Here is a 20,360-nt window from a genome sequence, read left to right as displayed (position 1 = left end):
TGAGCTTTAAATAAATAATAAATAAATTTATTTTTCATTATGTATTTAATATTTTATTTTATTGTGGTATTTTCCATATTATTTTTTATGTCGCAGTGCACTTACTTCGCCCTCTGTTGATAAGACGCTTACCTGACAGCAGTGGACAAATTTTTAGTTCCATTGTATTTGAGCGGCGCACATTTCGCTCATACACCCGTAGAGTGTAGAGCTCTCATTGTTCAGCATTAAATCGATTAACACATGGATCACTGGTTCAACAAAATAAAGTTGTGTATTGGCAACAATAACACAACCCTAGCAGATTGAGATACAAAATCGTAGTCATGGACAATCGATTTTTAGAGCAGTTAAGACTTGGAGACAATTGGTTTTTGAGTTTTGTTCTTTAGGGATTTGACATATTAAAGAAATGTTATCTTAAAAGCAGGGGCTGTAGAAATTATGTAGATAAAACCTTCTGTTGGTTAATGTTGATTTAGTGAGATTTTAAAAGATCAAAGATAATTTTAGGAACTATAATCGTAGACGAATATTGAATAAGTATTCTCTTTACTGTAAGTAAATATAATATCATAATTTCTCTACTACAGCTAAAGTCATACAGGTCTAATAGATATATCCAACGGTCTATACCCGAATTCTCTTGCAGCTACCATTCGAACTACGAACTATTAATCTCTCTTCAGTTTTCCTGTTCCTCGGACGCTGACAGACTTCAATTAATCAATTAAATTCTTCATTGTAATATCTTTTTCATGTACATATTAATAAACGATTTCAGTAGGCAACAAATTCAGTGGCCATCACGTGCCACATACATTAGAAACACAATACAATACAATACAATACATATATACACATACATATATATGTTTGTGTGTTGACTAATTATGCTGCCTAGACGACGTTCTGTAATTACAGGAAATCCTTTTGCCTCCACGGCAGCAGAACATTTGAATGCGCGCTTTGCGGTGTCGACTTCCTTTTCAAACTGACAGCCAAACGAAATGAAACGACGAACAAGAAATGGATAAAGGATCATTCGGGTGGTATTTCTATTCGATCCTGCATGTTAGGGCATGTGTTAGAGCTGCGCATATGTTTTGGGCCAGCTAAGTGCCAGAATCCTTTCATCGAATTTATAGGCAAGCGTGAAGTGGAATACTCGAGTTACGCGGCCTTTTGGCTTGCCGTTCACTTCATTGGAATAACCAATGCTCGGGACGCGCCCCCTTGTCGAGGCACGAGGACGCGCGTCCTGTGCGTGAGTTCAAATTGCAACAGCAACGACAACGACAATGGCGGCAGCAGCAGCAGCAGCAGCTGCTGCTCCTTTGCGGCCTGGCAATTCCAAAGAAATTATCTAAACACGAACGACGCAATTATAGCTATTGGGTTTTTCACTTAAGATTGCACCTTTGTCTGGCTTCCTATCTGCAGCTATACAATGTATCTGTATCTATAGAATGTATCTGTAATTGTAGCTCTGGCCATAGAATGATTCGGCAGCTGTTCGGTGCATCTGTGGCTAGAGCCTTAGAATGATACTGTATCTGACGTTGTGTAAAGTATCTGAATTTATAAACTAGCTATACCTGTGCCTGTATCTGTATCTGTGTATCTAAATCTGTATATCTGTATCTGTGTATCTGTATCTGTATCTGTATCTGTATCTGTGTATCTGTATCTGTGTATATGTATCTGTATCTGTGTATATGTATCTGTATCTGTGTATATGTATCTGTATCTGTATCTGTGTATCTGTATCTGTGTATCTGTATCTGCGTATCTGTATCTGTGTATCTGTATCTGCGTATCTGTATCTGTATCTGTGTATCTGTATCTATGTATCTGTATCTGCGTATCTGTATCTGTATCTGTGTATCTGTATCTGTATCTGTATCTGTGTATCTGTATCTGCGTATCTGTGTATCTGTATCTGCGTATCTGTGTATCTGTATCTGTGTATATGTATCTGTATCTGTGTATATGTATCTGTATCTGTATCTGTGTATCTGTATCTGTGTATCTGTATCTGCGTATCTGTATCTGTATCTGTATCTGTGTATCTGTATCTGTGTATCTGTATCTATGTATCTGTATCTGCGTATCTGTATCTGTGTATCTGTATCTGTGTGTATGTATCTGTATCTGTATCTGTGTATATGTATCTGTATCTGTATCTGTGTATCTGTACCTGTGTATCTGTATCTGTATCTGTATCTGTATCTGTATCTGTATCTGTATCTGTATCTGTATCTGTATCTGTATCTGTATCTGTATCTGTATCTGTATCTGTATCTGTATCTGTATCTGTATCTGTATCTGTATCTGTATCTGTGTGTCTGTGTCTGTGTATCTGTACCTGTGTATCTGTATCTGTATATCTGTATCTGTACCTGTGTATCTGCATCTGTATATCTGTATCTGTATCTGTGTATCTCCATCTGTGTATCTTTATCTGTACCTGTGTATCTGTGTCTGTGTATCTGTACCTGTGTATCTGCATCTGTGTATCTGTAAGTTCGTATCTGTACCTCTTCAGTGTATCTGAACTTCAGCATGTGTCATATTATGTATCTGTAACTTTAGATGTATCTGTATCTCTAGGTGCTCAATGTAACTACATCTGTAGCTACAATTATCTATCTATATGTTCAATGCAGCTGTATCTATAGCTAATATCATCTCTAGCTATACGAAGTACCTCTAATTGCCGAACGTATCTCAAGCGGTTCTTTATGCCTTTGGTTTGTCCTGTCGCCGCCTGCTTTTGATGCCTGCTCGCATTTCGCTGAGCGAGCAGACAGCTGAGATAAACACCATGAGTAAGAGCGAGAGAGTTTAAGGCAGAGTCCTCTTGTGCCTGCATCTAATGGCTTGTTTATCGCTCACATCGATCGCAGACCAAATAAATTAAGTGCTTTAATTGGCTGCCTAATTGATAGCAGGCGTCGCCTCTTGTCTCTCTCACTCTCACTCTCAGTCTCTGGGCCCAGACGTTGATGCATGATTAGTTCTCTACGCTTAGCGCTACTTATAGAAGCAACTCGCTGTGATCCGATTTGGTCTGAGCTGCACACATCCTGCCAAAAAGAAAAGGAAAACTACTAGCTAGCTGCCGTTAATCCGCCTCTAGCCTACTAGGCATCCTGTCCAGCTGCCTCCTTCGGTGTCTGCCTCCAATTGCATTTTGCCATTGTTTTTCCACATCTTTCCATCGTTTTCCCTTGGCCCACACAATGCATTGTGGAATGCTCACACACATGATAAGCATCGGACAGGAAGCCCACAGACAAAGACAAAGGATGTTTGCTTAGGCTCAGCGACTAATACATGTTTGCTGGTACGTGACTTTCTATGGCTTGTGCGTTAATATTCCGCATATATAGACGAGACGAATATATACAAACAGACATACATATATATGTCTGTTTTTCTATATTTGTGATTCCTTACCTATTTGCTTAGCCTGTTTATTTTCAATTACAGGTATTTGTGCTCACGCATAATTAAAAGAAATGCGTAAAGCATAAGGAAGTAAACGCTTGACAGCAATAAGAAATGCTATGCAAGATTGATAGACTATTGGATATCCTTTAAGCCACTGAGAACTGCTCATATGTAGTTATATCTATATATTTATATATCTATATACAAAAATTGTGAATTGTTATCCAGTAGAGCCCTATACGAAATACTTGAACATAATAGGAATACGCCATTTATAAAGTACTTTCAATAGGTAGACAATAGAGTCTCTAAAATGATGATAATTTCCAACAGTCATTTCTCAATCTGAGATCTCACAGCTGGCAGCGACAGTACTCTCGACAAGGGAGGAAGGCAGGCAGTCAGGCACTCAGGGGCGTGTGCCGTTCATATATCAAGTTCCAAATATAGTGACCAAAACATTTTAGGGAAAACCCCTGGATGTCGAGAGCAGACGCTGCTAATCAAATGTTATCACAAGTACCAAATGTGCCGCTATATATAGCCATGTGTACAGTTATATAGCGCTGCAGCCACCCTCGACTAAACGATTAATGGCTAAAAACTGTTCAGGCTCTGTTTGGGACATTAAAACTGCACCAAAATATACAGAAAAGTGAATTTTATGATCTGCGCTGAGGGGGAACAGCAGAAGAGATGAGAAAACATAAACCACCCGCCTACACACCACCGCACATCCCATATGGCACGCCTTGCCTAATCCTAGCCAGACTCGTGGACTGCCATTTTATTGGCACTTTCCCGAACTATAAATCAATAAACAGTCATCCCATAAACTTTTCAGCTGGAACTATTTAGTTGTTCCGAGGGGAGTTCCCTAAAAATTTTACTAGTGTTTCTTCAGACTTGCGGTAATTTCGTTGGCTCGTCATAAATAGGCGTGGAGTCGTTTGTCATTTCGTGTTGGCAGCTGCCCCCGCCATAAAAAACAAAGAAGAAGCAAAACGATCATTAACACCAATTTTTGTGGAGCCGAGCCAGAACTTAAAGCCCAGAAGTTACAGATATTTATACTGTATATATGGATATATAAAGAGGGGGAATAAAAAGCGATTGTAAAAGCAAACACAACAGATTCCGACAGACATTCAAATGCCACACACACAAAACGTAAACGTTGAGAAAACCCCCCCTCGGTGGACAGAGCAAGGTAGATTTGTAAAAAGAGAAAGAGATGGAGCTAGCCAGAGCAAATGCTCGTGGGCACAAGAATGGGAAACAAGCCGCACAGACTTCCGCTTTCATTTCATAAATTCGGATTAAGGCATTTTCAAATGATAACAATGAAAATAAATAAAGAGCGAAGCAAAAAAAATGTAAGAAGAATGAAAGAAAAATAAAAACCTTAAGAACTTTTGTGTAGAAATGCGCCGTGAATCTGATTAACGGCAACTACAACGTGTACAGCGACTCGGAAATGTGTCACGTAAAATGGTTTGTTTCCCAAGTAAACCCGCAACATGCCCAAGAACAATCAGCAGACAGCAGACAGCAGCAGCAGCAACAACAACAACAACAACAACAACTGTAACTGAGGCAAAGCTCACCAATTGCTGTCAACAAGAGAACGACAAAGACAGGGAGAGAGAGAGAGAGAGAGAGAGAGAGAGAGAGAGAGAGAGAGGGAGAATACTGAGGATCCATTGTTTGACAATTGTCACAATGTAAGTTGAACCGTATATAAATAGCATCAGTAAGCTCAGCTGATCTGAAGTTTGCGGAAGAAGCTTGCGAACGACAAATAAGTAAAGGGACTGCAAAACATCATAATATTAGCAGTTTCAACTGTGAATAAATTGTAAGTTAGGCTGGCTGATTAAGGGCAGAAGAAGGTGCTAGAAATTCCATATAAAGTTTTGGGGTAAAGCTGCTTATCTGATCTAGAATTGAAGTAAGATGAATGAGTTGAAAGTATGCAAAAGTAAGGTTTAATATAAAGCTGATCTGATGCAGCGGATAGCTAAAGGGATTTCAATAAGCTTCTACTTTTTCTGCTATTCCATATTTGTGTTAAATAAAAGTTAAATAAATGCCAAAGGAAACCCCACTTGACTAGATAGCAATTCGAGCCCCTAAGCGACAAATTCTTCTACATTTATTGCTATTTATATACAATTTCTTATGCACTTCAGTCTACCCTACAAAATTGAGCTGCTTGTCTTGGGTAATTCCCCTCTCCGAAGGCAGCAAATCGATTTACATTCAATTCTGTACGCGCACGAACACGTTTCGCAAACATTTGCTCAAATTTGAGGCAAACACTGAACAATTGCACTTCCTGCATAAAATGCATCCTGTATTACTTGCAGCAGCAGCAGCACATGGGCTTAAGCAAAGGAAACACAGGCAACGGTAGAGGAGAGGGAGAGGGAGAGAAGGGATGGGTTCATCATCATCTGTTGCTTGCGCGGGCCGACAAAAATTTTACGAATGATGAGCGGAAATGCTGTGAAGGCGCGTACTTTGTACACAAACAAAATAAGACATACATACATACATATATGTATGTGTGTAGAAAGAGAGGGTGTTTAGTTGGAGCGAAAGAGAGGTAGCGATGCGTGCCTGTAAAAACAAATGTTGGCAAACAACAAAAACAAGGAAAAGGATGTCCTGCTCACTGGCCTCAGCTACAACTGGTGGAAAAGTGCGTTTGGGTAGCTGCAATTAACATTTTCCCTTGTTGGGCTGGCTGTTTACCGTTGTCCGCACACAGCAGGACATGTGGCCAGTGGGCAATTAGATGCTCGTCTGGCAGTGTGAAATGCAGCGCAGGAAACAGCTCGACGCGCCCATTGTACGCTCACGTCCCAAAACATGCTACAGGTATGGCACAGCTCTTGCCATACACTGCCTACACTCGTTCCAGCCAAGAGCCCATTGTCCGACACCAAATATTGTTGGTGATTAGTGACTCTGCGCCCGGGTCGGCTGGGGTATGAGGAAACGCCTGTGGCGTTAATTGTTTGTCTCGTAGCTGTGCGCCGTTTGATTTGCGCCGCTAAAAAGTTAATCTGGGCCAGCGGAAACGGAAGCGGAAGCAGACGCAGCAAATGCAAAAATCCTTTAGCCTGCTGCCTTTGACAGGGATTCCTAATTCCCACTGCTGCGGGCATTGGAATTGGAGGGCGTAGAACCTACAGGCTAGAGCGTAGAGCCTAGAACCTAGAAACTATAGTCTTGCGCGTTGAGCCTAGATCATAGAGTCGACAATCTGGAGCGTAGAGCGTTAGGCCTAGAGCGTAGAGTGTAGAGCGCATAGACTAGAACGTAGAGCCTAGAGCGTATAGCCTAGAGCGTGGAACACCTAGCCTAGAGCGTAGAGCGGATAGCCTAGAGCGTGGAACACCTAGCCTAGAGCGTAGCGCGGCTAGCCTAGAGCGTAGAGTGTAGAGCGTAGAGCATATAGGTTATAGATCATAGAGTCTACGTAGATCATAGAATCTACAATCCAGCGTAGATCGTAAGGCCTAGAGCGTATAGCCTAGAGCGTAGAGCGTAGAGCACATAGCCCAGAGCGAATAGTGTAGAGCCTAGATCGTAGAGCATAGAAAAGAGAGCCAAAATTTTCTCTGTGTAATACCAAATTTATTATATATATAGAATAATGGATCTGAAGCATATACGGATCTGTACGGAATCTGTGTTTACCTTTTTTGAAATTTTGTAACTATAAACCACAACGTAGCTGAGCCAAATTATGCATTATATGTTCCCTATAGGTATAATGCCAAATGGAAGGAGACTCCCATATAGATGGATCAGATACTATATACGATCTACACAATGCGTAATTTGTGTACTCAACGCGAAAACTGTGCGGAACGACAGCGAGCGGCATTCCTCGAATGGTCTTTGCGATATGGATTCGTGGATGAAGTAAATACTTCGCTGAACACCCGCTCATGTAGTGTGGCACCCGCCGCTGTACGGACCAGACTACGGCGTACGCACTCGCCATTCTTGGCGAGCAAATAGCCGATGGGATACTGCAGAACGCCGGGTCGATAGTGAGCTACAGGCCGCAGGCCCCTGGCAATCGGAACGTCGCCTGTTGGCCCTTGGCCACTGTTGCCAGATGTGAAGGCAGCCTTGCCACATTTGGTGGCATCACCTGCATCCACTCGATCCAGATTCTTGCCACACTTGAATTGAACTGCCTCGGGTCGGCCCCAGCCGGACTGCTGTTGTTTGCCCTTGCACTCCGGCGGACAATTGCATCTAGCGTGCTGTTTATCCGATTCGGGCAGAATCCGATTTGAATTATTAATTTGAGTATTGCCGTTAGCGTTTTGTTTACCTTTTGATTTGCCTTGCTTATCTTTTCCCGGCTTTTCCTTATCGCCCTCCGATTTGTCTTTGCCTTTCTTTCCTTTTTTCGAGCCATCTTTAGCGTTTCCATCTTTGCCCTTCTTCGATTTGTTGTCTTTCCTGGGCTGCCCGCGATGTTTGGTCGAGTTTATGAACATCTCCATTACCTGTACGAAGAGCTTAAGAAGCATCTCATTCTCGGGATTCTTTTTACAAGAATCACAATCACAGGCTCGACAGTTGTTTCTATCATCGTCCTCATATGCCGAAAAGTCGCAATCGTCGTTGCCGTTAGCTTTGCTCATCCTATTCCTGTTTTTGTTCTTGGCACTAGCTTTTCTTTTGTTATTCCCTTTGTTGCTCCTGCCCATAGCTTTGCTGCTTTGCTGTGATCCAACTACATCATTATCACATAAGCAACTATATTGCCAATGCGCTGTAAGTACCAGAGATTGGAGAGATTTGATTGAAATATTTCATTATTCGATTTTGGGCTTTACTTACACGAATTGCTAGCTGCTGCTGGTTCATTCATGTAGTAGGACGATGGACAACATGTGCATTTATTAGTTGGACTTAGGGGGCTAGATGGAAATAAAGTATAGTTAAATGTCAATTTGGTAAGCATTTAGGAGTTTTTAATCTGGTATGGTGTTAAGTCTACATTAGATAGCTAGACTGTGAATTATACCTATAAAAAACATATAGACTAAGGACTTCAAATAATCTTATATCAGGACAGGTATTTTGATAGCCTAATAGAATTTATCCTATTTAGAAAACCATTTGGATTTGATATTGGGTATATATAAGGACTTAGGATATATAAGCTAGCTGGCTGCTACTCATCACTACTATCATATAGTAAATTAAACATTTTCCTATCCAGGATCTACGTCTATAACAACTAGACGAAGATTTCTTAGCCTTCTCTACCTTTCCCTAGATTCCTCTGCTTAATTTTCCCCAAACTATATCTTCAAAGTTCAAAGGTTCCTTAAACTTTACCAACCGATTAATCGAGCAATCGTTTCCATATCCATTGTTGTTGTTGTTGTTGTACTCAAAGTTCCTGTTGCTGTAGCTGCTCGCATTGTAGTAGTTGCTGTAGTTGCTCCTCTTAGTGCCGTTACTTTGGCAGCAACTTGCGGTGTTGTTGTTGGTGCTGGCATTTCTGAATTGCTGCGGCAGGATTTGAGACAAAACACTTGCCAGCTGCTCAATGAGTTGATTGCTATCATCACAATCCTGCAGCACAACAATGCTAAAGGGCGGCACATCCTTCGGAATAATCGGCTGCCGTGCTCTGTGCTGGCCATTGCCTGCCTGCTGTCCTTTATCTAGGTGCTTTGGCTCTCCCGGTTGACTTTGAGTCGACTGTCGGCGCTGAGCTTCATCTGCCAGTGTCTGCTGCTCCCCTTGGTTGTCCTCCTCCTGGTCCTGTTGGCCCGACTGAAAGCGCTGCGATCTATCCATGAAATTCTCAAAAGTCGCACGAATCGTCGAATTGCATCTATCGCAAATACATCCATCGGCTGACAAGCCCACATTGACCTCGCGCTCTCTGCAAATGGCACACGAGCGCCTCGATACGTTCGGTTGCCTCATGGGTTTCGGTCGACGCGATCTGCTTCGATTGACGTTGAAGTTGGGGCGATACTCTCTCGTAATTTTACGCATGGGTGGCAAGCTGAAATCGTCCAGCAGAAATTGTGGCTCGGCTGCTGTTGGCTGCTGCTCTGCGGCATCCTCGGCGTAAAAGTGCTCTTGGCTTGGCAACGATTCGATCTCCAGCTCAGTGGCTGCCGAGGCGATCTCGTCCCCACAGCTGACATCCTGATCTGCTTGACTCGACGGAGCGTCAAACTTCTGTTCGGGTGCTCGGCTTCTGTGCTCCTTGGAGTTTTTGTAGTGGTTTATAATTTTCCTGAAGCCGAAACGTGCCATATTTTGTTAAAATTCTGAAACTTGGGCAAAATTTTGTTATTTTTTGTATTTTTGTTGTTTTTTTTTTTCTATTTTCTGACAGCGCTGGCTATGCACTCGTTGTCTTTATTTTGCTATGGCTCAGCCAGTTGGGCAGGAGCTTGCGCCAGGCCCGCAACCAGCCGCCGTTTTTGTTGCCAGTGCGTCGTGCGTTCATGGTTTCCAGCTCGACAATCGCCGTGGCGCCGATAAAGCTATTCAAGTTGGCAAAACCCTGCCATTTGTTGGGCACCACAAAGGACGAGCCCCGCGGCTGGGGGAACTGCATCATGTCTGGCCTGAGTATGCTCTCCGCGACATGCAGCAGCGAGTGACGTTGCCTGGTGGCAACTTGGGTATTCTCCGACGGTAGCGTGGGACGGATGGACAGAAAGCTGCCACGATAGAAATGATGGAGGTTTGTGCCCATGCATCCGGTACTGCCATGGGACTGCATATGGACCTGTGGTACCACCTGCACTGGGTCATCCGGCACTTGTGGCGGACGTGGTGTTTGCTTGGAGCTCTTCTTCTTGCTGTCCATTTGGTACTGCACTATCCGCACCTCCGCCTCTTGATCTTGCCAACGTTTTGGCTCCAGAGCTTGCCCAATCTCTAGTGATTGCTCCTGTCTTGGTTCCGTAGTTCCGTTCGTTCGATTCTGAGGCTTTTCAGCTACTCTAATTTGTTGTTGTTGTTGTTGTTGTCGCCTTGGAGTTTGCTCGGTTTTTTCCCGTCCGGACACCGATGCATTGCGAGTTGCTGCGCGAGAAGTTGATTTGGAATTATTTTGATTCTGTGAATGGAGCTGATATCTGGCGGGTAGATCTGGGCGTGGCTTAGCTCTGATTGCGGCCTGGGAGAACTGATCGCGAAAACGCGAAGATCGTGAATGCTTAGAGTGTGAAGGGGTTTGTGTTTGAATTGAGACCTTCTCGCGTTTTATTGCCGTCGATTGAGTTCGATTGGGCCTGGAGCCAGAGGCCTGGCTGTATCGATTAGCAGCGGTTTGAGTCTCTGGCCTAGGCCTGGTAACTTTCGTAGTTCTGGTGCTGTAGGAGCTATTCGTATTCGCTGTCAGCTTGCCACCGCGACACCGCTGCTTGCACTTGTGGCACAGGCATTCGGATAAACGCAGCGCCTTGGTCGACACCGGCAAAGTGCAGGGCTTAGCTATGGGCATACGATAAGACTTTAGCGTGAAAATCGATTGATGCTGTGGGAAGGGAAAGGTTTCAGAATGGAATAATGGAATAATCTAAGCATTAACTCACACTTGGCATTAGGTTTGAATAAAGTTTGAATGGGAAAAAGCGACGATTCTTCATGCTAAGCTGTAAATGAAATTAAAATTGATATAGATATATATATATATATATATATATGTATATTAGATATATAGTTTACGCTTACGCCGCAGCCAGAAACACGTCGTTTGGGCAGCTTGAAGCGTCGCTTTGCCAAATGCAAGCTGCTCTCTGGCATTATGGGCGTCTGAGGGATTGCAATAGAAGAATTTGTTAATGGAAAAGAAAGTTAAAAAAGTACTCATTGAAACTAGAGCTGCTTACAAAAGAATTGCTGGGTGGCTGACTACGTGAGCGCTGGGTATTGCTGGAGGACCTAGGCGCTAGCTGTAATGAAAATAGAAATGTGAGTCAAGCTTGATCTGTAGACATACGTAAAGTGCACGCTTACTCCCGAGGAGAATCTGTGATTTCTTTTGGGTGTACTGCTGTTCTCCTGGAAATACTGCGCGGGCACAAAATTCGTGCAGCAGGCATTATTGTTGAGTGGGGGTAAGCCAGGGCTGGGCTCTCGTCTATCATTCATGTCCTGCGCTCGGCCGCCAGTATATTCACACCACGGTATTGCAGATTTTCTTCTCTTCTTCTCTTCTCTTTTTTCGGGTACAATTCGTTTTTGCATATTGCAATTGCAACTAGAGACAGTTATGGGATTTTTAAAAAATCTTCCGCTACCGGATTGTAGCTCCATGTAGTCCACTTTGGAGTCGTCTATGCAGAATGACTGTTCGGTGCCCTGTGGCGCCTCACAGGGTCGATAGCCGTAAACATTATAATCTATTTTCGGTTTCTTTCGTTTCGCCTTGCTACACGAGGGATTCATGCAAGCGACATCGCTAGTTGGACTGACCACGGTATTTCGTTTCTTGATTACATATTCCGTATAGTCACATGATTCATTCGGCTCCAATTCATTTACAGGTGCGGTTAATGTGCAATCATTGCAGCTAGGACAGGGCACTAAGCCCAAGTATGACTCGTATTCTGATTGGTTGCTCTCCGCTCTAGTCGATCTGGGCTCGTAGAGAGTTTCGCAACGCGGACAAAGCTGTAAATTGCCATGGGTCGCCTCATGATAATTGTGATTAGGCCCTTTAGACGGGGCTGCACCATACGAGTTGCTATAGCCGCTATAATCGGCTGGTTCACTATTCGGGTACAATCGATCAAACTGCCTCGGCGACTGCTGGGGTGGTGGTGGTGGGTCTGTAACGCATCCCTTATCGCAATGGCACTTCCTAGGTGTTACGGGCGGAGGCTGTTTAGGCTCGTGCAAATTCTGTGAGGCAGCTTCATTACGATTTGCGTTGGGCTTCGGCGAGCTACACAGCTTGCAGAACGGTTTTGGCGGTGGCTTCTCACGTTTCGGCTTATCAATGGTGCGCTGCGGTGATGAATTATTGCAGGCTTCACAGCACATTCGAACCGTGTTTGGTCGTCCAGCCGTATCCAAAGAATTTGGTGTCTTTGCGGTATGCTGAGCTTGATTTGGTTCAACGTCGTAGGCCTCCCAATTAGTTTCGTTTCTTGGTATGGATCGCGGTCCTTGGCTGGGCCGAGATCGATGATCGTTGGGAGACGGATCACGGAAACGGACATCAGTTGGTGGACGACAAGGCTGAGGAGCAGCTGCACTTGGACACTGTGCATTTGCTGGTGAACGACTGTAATTGCTATTTCGTTCGCAAGTTTGTGGGGAACTACACTTTCCACATGGAGAAGCTCTGGCCTTACGCCTCTCCACTTGATTTGTGCCCTCTGGTCTTTTCGAGGTATTATTGGTTTGCAAATAGCCCATGCCTGCGGATTTACGAACTGGGGGAAACTTTTTTTTCCTTCGACTGTTAATAACAACCCGTGTCAGTCTCGTTTCCTGGTAAAAGTTGATGGAACAATTCTTTAAATGGTTGGAGCCCTGCAGCCTAGAGAAACTTTGATGTGACAACTCCGGAATCTGGTGGTTGGACTCCTCAGCTAATTGGGGATATTTCTGCCTAGATAAAGATTCTAGAGACTGCGATGGAGGCAGCTCTAAAGTCGACTCTTCATTGTAAAGCAAATACTGTTCTTGGTATAACTGCTGATACGACCCCTCAGAAATATCCTGGTATCCTTTCGGATACTCCTCTGGAGTCGACTCATCAAAGAATTCCTGGTATGGATTTTGATGTTGATTTGGATAGGGATTTCTGTACTCCTCCATACACAATTTTGGGGACTGACCGGGATAGTCCACCTCAGAAAGTTGCTGGTACATCTCTGAATTCGACTTTTCCGACAACTCCTGGTACGACTTTTCATGTTGGTCTGCCCATGGTTTTACGTACTCTTCTTTACACAATTTCGGGTACTTTTCGTTAGATGCTGCCACATGGGAGAACTTTTCCGGGTACAACTTCCGATACTTTGCTGGAGACAGCTCTTGGTAGGGCTCTTTAGACAGCTCTGTATATGCGTCCTTGGATACTTCGTGGTACGACTCCTCTGATAACTTCGGGTATAAGTTATGGAATGATTGCTGATACCGCTCCTCGCTCAACTTAACAAATAGATCGCTGTTCGTTTCTTGATCAATTTCCTTGTACGTCTCTTCAGATAACTTCGGAGCTTGACTCTGTAACGGTATCTGGTTCTCCTCCTGGCAAGATATGTTAGGCAACTTCTGGGACAATTGCCAGTCGTAGTTCTGGTGCGACTCTGTAGATTCTTCCGAACACGGCTTCTGGTAAATAGTCGTGTGCGTCTTTTGACATAGACCGGAATACTGTTCCTGTAGACGCTTAGAATCTGTAGGATCTTCATCTGGATCTTTGTGAAGATCGTTTGCACAGATCAGACTTTTAGCCATTGTCGTCTTGACCATTAACTACGAAAAGGGCACACTAATTCTGTTATAAGATACGGCTCACATTATCTATACTATTCGACATGTGTAAACAAAGAATTTAACAAATAAATATTCTACAAGCTACAATCGAAATGAAAACAAAGCCGATTTGATGTCTAGCTAAGTTTTGACTACAGATTACCTAGTTTCAATAGATGTCTAATAGAGAACTGAGGTGGATTCTACAAGGATGCCTAAAAAGCAGACAGATCTGCCCCATACTTGATTTTCATGATTCCACCATACACATGATTTATGTAAGTGAGGGAATGGAGAGAAAAGATAGATTTTGGCTTGATTCGACACAAAATTTATTGAAGTATTTATAACCGATCGATCTGCTTATATGTATATATGTATATATAGAAACATATACTGCATGGATTGCACATGAGATCAGATCACAGTTAAAGACTCCATTAACTATGATGCGTTCTTATGTGCGATCCATGCGCACATATAGTTATATATACATATATATATGATGTTGACTTAGTGGAACCAAAATTCCGAATAGTTTCTTGTAAAGGGCGGTTGGTTCAAAAGGGGCTTATGCATGCGATGACGTGCCTTCTTCTTTTGACTCTTTGGCCTCGATCGGTGCTTCGTTGAGGCGGATTGTAAGTTAAATAGACGTGAACCGCACAGACCGCGTAACATCATCTTCTTCCTCTTCCTGTTCATGTGATGTATGACACGCGGACTGGGCCAATGCAGGGGCCAACGCGTAGTCATGCGCATGAGCTCTACCTCCCGATCTCTCAGCGGAAAACGCTTCGTCCTATGCTTATACCCACTGGGTATAACCGTATTCTTAACTTTGGCCTTTCGCTTAGGTCTCTTCCTCATTCGACTTAGGCTCGTTTTGTACACTGGCGCATCTATGTCCTCGTCGTCGGCAGCATCCATCAGATAGATGGGCAATTCGCTGTTAGTTGCTGTGCGATTGCCCGCTGTCAGGCGTTCGCCGTCCCTATGGGGTTGTTGCAGCAGCTTCAACATCAGCGACCTCCACAATTGATTCGTATCGACTTCCTTCGGATTCGGATCATCGGGATTTTGTGTCGTTGGCCATTCCAAAAAGTTTTGTTGCCGATCCTCTTCCAGCAGTATCTCTTGCAAGAGCTCTAATTGTTTGATTGTTAGATTGAACTCGTGTTGAATGCATTGCCTTTCCACATCCTCCGTTGCCAGATCGCTCAATTCTTCGTGACAACTCTTCTTCTGCTCGATTTCTTCTTGCACCGTTGTCAGACTGGGGGGCTTCGTGGCGTTTGGTGAACTTTGCAATGGTTCATCCACCTCTGACTGCCATGGCGTTGCCATACCGTTGTTGAGCTTAGGCCTTAGCGACGACAGTTCCAGAGCCGGCTGCTCCATCTTTGCCACATAGCTGACAGGCTGCTTTAGCGGTGACAGGTGCAGTTCTGATTGCGGCGGTGTTGCCAGACGGTTTTCCGTTTGCATTTTAACTGATTCGGACAGTTCAGAGCATGCCAGACACGACGTTGCCAGACTGTTGCTAGACGGCATTGACCTGTGTTGTAATATAACCATTTTTGGTTGCGGCAACTTCTCTTCGGATGGACACGGCGTTGCCAAACTGTTAATAGACAGCTTAGAGCATTGCCGTGACACTTGTGGCTCCGCACGCAGCAGTGATGCCAGACTGTCCGCCGAAGGACTTACACTTTGCACTATTGTCTGACTTATAGAGTTGCCAGGCTGCCTTGAAGTTGACGGACTGTTGGCAACACACGTTTCATCTTCATGTGAAGTTTTGAGCGTTGCCACACTGTCATCAGACTTAATACTTTTTAGCTCCAACCCTTCACACAGCGATGCAACACTTTCCTCATCGACAACGTTCAGCTCTGGCTGCTGCAGCGTTACCAGACTGTCACTTTGGTCGGACAATAGACTTGCCCGCCTCTGTTGCTTGCCCTTCAAGATCTCCGACAAATCAGCCAACAGCCGCTCAGTTATATACTTCAGATTCGCATCGATATCTTGGCCTTGATTGACCGTTAGCCTGTCGTCTTTGAACTCGGATTCGAATTGCTGGCGACCTACTTGTGCCATGAATTGGTTAATTAACGTTGTGCTGCTCACATTATGAACGGCTTTTGGGCTCACCGGCGATTTGGGCACGATCTCCGGTGATTCCATAATCTTTTTGGCCATATGCATGGCCAGTTTCACATAGTTAAAGCCATCCGTAAAACTATAGGCATCCTGCAGGGGCAGCTGGGGAGGCTGTTGCTGCATCTGTTGTTGCTGTTGTTGCTGCTGTTGCTGCTGTTGGTGCTGTTGCTGCTGCTGTTGCTGCTGCTGTTGCTGCTGTTGGTGCTGTTGCTGCTGCTTCTGCTGCATAGCATTTAAGTTTGCCGCTTGCTTGTGCGCAAAGGCGGCATTGCTCTCCAGACAGCTGATTAAATTATTTGCGCATTTGCCAAAATTGAACGGCACAAAACTAGGCCTTAAATGCTTATGGTGCTGCTGTCGCTGCTGCTGTTGGCGCTGTTGCTGCTGCTGCTGTTGCTGCTGCTGTTGTTGCTGCTGTTGCTGCTGCTTATGTAGCTGCCGCTGCTGTTGCTGTTGCTGTTGCTGCTGCTGCTGCTGCTGCTGCTGCTGCTGCTGTTGATTCCGCAGGCATTGCTGCCTGAGCTGGCGCAGCTGTTGCTTCAGCTGCACCGATATATCGTTAATTGTCTGCTGTTGTCCCTTCGCATAGGCCGTCATAATCGAATGCGACCACAGCGGCGAATTCGGCTGAATGTGCGTATTCGAGCTGTACCACAGCTTGGGCTGTGCTTGCTGCAGGGGCTGCTGCCAATTCGCTGTGCTCGTGAATTGCGGCGAAATGTTCATTAGATTTCGCCGCAGGCGGCTTAGCTTACGGCTGCTCGGCTCGGGCGCGCGTAGCTTCGGCATGCGTGGCACAGCGCCCACCATTTTGTTGCATACGCTCGAGACGAACGTGTCGCGACGCGGCGTCCATTGGGGCGTTGCACCGCTCAGCCAGGACATGTTAAGGTTGCCCATCTGCTGCTGAGCTGGATGCTGCTGAGGCGGCGGCTGCTGGAAGACGCTCAGGCCAGCTCCCATACCGCGACGTCGTACCATCATTGTGAAATGAATTGCAAATAGCTAATGAATAGAATGTAATTTTTAACTTGAAATTTGTAGAGTTGAAACATTTAAAATTTTGAATCTACGCCTTGTGCCATAATTGTTGTTTGCAAAGCTTTAGTTACGGGAGTCCAAAAAAAAAAACGTTGACGCGCAAAGCAAAGCGCCGCAGCATCTCAGCTGTTTTTTGTTGCTGTTGCTTTGTTTCCCTTTCTGTTGAATTTAAAAGCGCGCCCACGTGTTTACAGTTAGAGCTTTCGCTGCTGACGTCACGTTTGGTGCTATCGCATGCGCAGTTTTTCGCCTTCCTTGCCGGTCACAATGGAACATTTCATTCATTGCGGCTTCAGTTCCAGCGCAAGGTTTCGAATTGGAACTCCAATTGGAAATCTACACAGGGCGCATTCACTGTCTCTCTTAAGCTCTCTCGTTCAAGTGGAAGTCACTGTTGCTGTTGCTGTTGACTTTTTTCTTTCAGTTGAGTAGGCGCGTAATTTAAATTCAGATTTTGAATTTTTCGAGATAAAGTCGAAGTTGTCAAATTTGAGCACACTTAACTTAGGCTTTCGAACGGTAAACATTAAATTTCCGTAATATAATTTTTTTTGGTACTTCAGTATTAACAATAAAAAAATAATAATAATCAAGAACCTAATCAAACCACCCATACACACACACAAAGAACAAAGAATTAGACAAAAATTAAGAGCCAAACAACAGAATGGTGAATGTCGGTTGCGTTGCCAAATTGCTAAGTGGTCTGCATTTGGGTAGCAGCTTTTGGGTGAAACGCGTCAATCCACATTGGTATGAGGCACGAGAGTTGCCCAAGACGTTGCTAAGCGAGAAGTTGGCAGAGAAAGTGCCGAACGCACGAACGACGGCTGGAAGAAAATATACGAAACCCTGTTTGACAATGACGCCACTGACTAGGCGTTCAGCTGTGCTATAATTTAACAAAGATTACTGTTGGGATCAGTCAGAATCAAAAGTGCTTTAACTAATTGCATTGCACCATGTGATGTGCAATACATTATCGGACATTCAATTAACCTGTGGAAGAAAGAATACTTAAATTTTGTTCATAATGCCCGCCAAGTACAGATGTGTGCTGCCAACTTATTTGAATAAATACTAACAGAGAAATTTGCTTAACTTAACAGAGTGGTGTCATTATTTAACAGCGATCAACGGTCGCATGCAACACTGTGTGTGAACAAGAGAGTGAATGCGTATGTGTGCGTGCGAGTGTGTGAGTTTGTGTGTGTGAAGAGAACGAAATGCCAATCAGTTGGTGCCGAGTTTTTGCTTCGTATGCAGGTGGGCTGCGCTTCGCGCTAAAATCGTATAAGAATCGCCACTTAAACAATATAAAAAAATTCCAATAGCCGAAAGCGAAGGCACTTGATAATATAAATCGCGGCGCATGCTACGCCCACGCGTTCAAGTTCAGTGCAAGCGAGAAAACAACCAGCAAAAGCCAAAAGGCAATAACAAGGCACAAGTGATAAGAATTCATATATATAAACATATATAAATATATAATTATATACTTATATATGTGTGTATATATGCATATTTATATATGTAATACAAATTCAACGTGAAAAGAAATCTGGCGACAAATGAAAAAAATGAAATATTGAAACAAAATTTAATATAAAAGATAGAAAGCATTCGTAATGTGTACGCTAAGAGCAAAAAGCAAAAATTAAATTGGAATGAAACATAGATTAAACAAAGTGTTTCATATTTGAGGCAGTGTTTGTTATTGTTGCTATTGCTGATTGGGCGGCTGCTGCGGCTGGAAAAGTAGAAACAACAAAAAAAAAATGTTATAAAGCTAGAGGGAGAGGGAGAGGCGCTGCCTACTAAATATCAATTATAAACACATACATACGCATGTATGCGTGTGCAAATGTAATTTCTTATTTGATTTCGTGTGTGACTGTGTGTGTGTATATATGTATATGTGCGGCGACATGCGGAAGCAAAAAATATTCATGAATGGCAATTATGCTGGTGTATTTTTTTTTTGTTTGCTCGCAGCCAAAATGACGGCGAAAACTACGTACGCTTTTCCACTTGGAAGTCGTGACGTTTTTCGATTGCATAGCTACATATGTATGTGTTTGTACTGTGCGTGTGTGTGAGTGTGCGCTCAGCTTTTGCCCGCAAACCCATGTGTGCTACTGTATGTGTGTGTGTGTTTGTTTGACTGCGAACGTCATAGCAACTCCAGTAAAACGCAAATAAGCCAAAGAAGAAAAGCTAATTGCTGTTGAGTGGTCTAATTGGACACCTTGCGTTTGTAAATTTTGCTTTTTTCATTCGTTATCAACCATGTGCATATGTAAACGCTGTGTGCTTTCACTGTTTTCCTCTCTCTCGCTCTCTATCTTTCGCTCGGTTTGCACACATACTACGTACGTATTATTCGAGTGGTTTTGTATGCTCGACCTCGACAAGTTTCGTTTTCGCCCCTCCGCAAACACATACATACACGTGAGCGCAAGTATGTGTGTGTGTAATTGTCATCATGCTGCTTCATATGTATATTGTAATTTCTGCTGTTGTTTTTTTGCGAATTTCCTTGACTCCTTGAACCTACCCAGGCACACATAAACGCACATACACTTGTATATATATATATGTATATATACATGAATATGCCAGCGCACTCACACACGCATAACGTAACCTGTCTGCCCCGTAACTGTTGCTGCGCCCCCGCCGACTACACACACATACACATGTCGTCGCGCGCTCTGCTGCTTGCTCTTGCGTTTTATTTGCCTTCTGCTCTGAGTGCTGGCGCTTCTGTACTGTTGTTGCTATTGTCGTCTCTGCTGTCTGGCTGCTGCGGCTGCCGCTGCCGCTGTCGCTGCTGTTTGTAAGTCGAAGTCGTTCTCTAGCTTTTGTTTTTTCTACTCTTTTATATTTGTTGGCTCATTTACTTTGCTTGAATGTTGTTGTTACTCTTTCTTTATTTTTCATGCGCGCGCGACTTTTGTTGTTTTTGGTTTTCTTTTGTTATGCTTGTTGTTTTTTTAATCATTCTCTTATTTTGCGTTTTCTGATTTTAATGTCGGTTTGTTGTTGTCGCCAACAGAGGGCATGAGTGCGAGCAGAGCAACAACAACAGTAACAAGAACTACTGCGGTGCCTTAGTTATCAGCTATGCCCAACAGATATGGTGTATGTATGTATGCATGCATGTATGTATATACATACATATGCCTACA

General features: G+C 43.8%; 4 protein-coding genes and 1 long non-coding RNA gene across 7 annotated transcripts in view; 2 read left to right on the top strand and 3 right to left on the bottom strand.

The window, feature by feature from the left end:
* LOC122757724 overlaps positions 1–20,360 on the top strand; it is a 30,802-nt gene that overhangs the window by 8,104 nt on the left and 2,338 nt on the right. The window contains exon 1 of one of the 2 annotated variants that reach the window (XR_006357840.1): positions 18,635–18,801. The exons of the other annotated variant lie outside the window; for it this stretch is intronic. This is a non-coding gene — a long non-coding RNA (uncharacterized LOC122757724). Of the gene's footprint in view, positions 1–18,634; positions 18,802–20,360 lie in introns of those variants that run through there. 2 annotated transcript variants of the gene reach the window in all.
* Positions 7,080–9,857, bottom strand: LOC6579297 (putative uncharacterized protein DDB_G0282133). Of its 2 annotated transcripts, XM_015163577.3 has the most exons (4): positions 8,837–9,857; positions 8,329–8,408; positions 7,814–8,260; positions 7,653–7,742 (listed from the first exon to the last, which is right to left on the bottom strand). In XM_015163577.3, exons 1-4 carry the CDS (start codon positions 9,769–9,771, stop codon positions 7,735–7,737), a joined length of 1,470 nt encoding a protein of 489 aa, XP_015019063.1. In that variant the 5' UTR covers positions 9,772–9,857; the 3' UTR covers positions 7,653–7,734. The 2 variants fall into 2 exon arrangements, with proteins under 2 accessions (XP_002005193.1, XP_015019063.1); XM_002005157.4 differs by having other exon boundaries at positions 7,080–8,260.
* Positions 9,793–14,135, bottom strand: LOC6579296. The gene is made up of 5 exons (XM_002005156.4): positions 11,488–14,135; positions 11,361–11,423; positions 11,203–11,283; positions 11,064–11,123; positions 9,793–11,005 (listed from the first exon to the last, which is right to left on the bottom strand). Exons 1-5 carry the CDS (start codon positions 13,957–13,959, stop codon positions 9,860–9,862), a joined length of 3,822 nt encoding a protein of 1,273 aa, XP_002005192.3. The 5' UTR covers positions 13,960–14,135; the 3' UTR covers positions 9,793–9,859.
* LOC116804149 (putative uncharacterized protein DDB_G0271606) lies at positions 15,911–17,263 on the bottom strand. The gene is made up of 2 exons (XM_032730469.2): positions 16,120–17,263; positions 15,911–16,052 (listed from the first exon to the last, which is right to left on the bottom strand). Exons 1-2 carry the CDS (start codon positions 17,110–17,112, stop codon positions 16,011–16,013), a joined length of 1,035 nt encoding a protein of 344 aa, XP_032586360.1. The 5' UTR covers positions 17,113–17,263; the 3' UTR covers positions 15,911–16,010.
* On the top strand, positions 17,712–18,275 carry LOC26528447. The gene has a single exon (XM_015163576.3). The coding sequence runs from the start codon at positions 17,837–17,839 to the stop codon at positions 18,065–18,067; it is 231 nt and encodes a 76-aa protein (XP_015019062.1). The 5' UTR covers positions 17,712–17,836; the 3' UTR covers positions 18,068–18,275.

Source organism: Drosophila mojavensis, unplaced genomic scaffold, assembly GCF_018153725.1.
Source record: "Drosophila mojavensis isolate 15081-1352.22 unplaced genomic scaffold, ASM1815372v1 contig_80, whole genome shotgun sequence".
Taxonomy (NCBI): domain Eukaryota; kingdom Metazoa; phylum Arthropoda; class Insecta; order Diptera; family Drosophilidae; genus Drosophila; species Drosophila mojavensis.
This window is presented reverse-complemented; position numbering and strand designations above follow the sequence as displayed.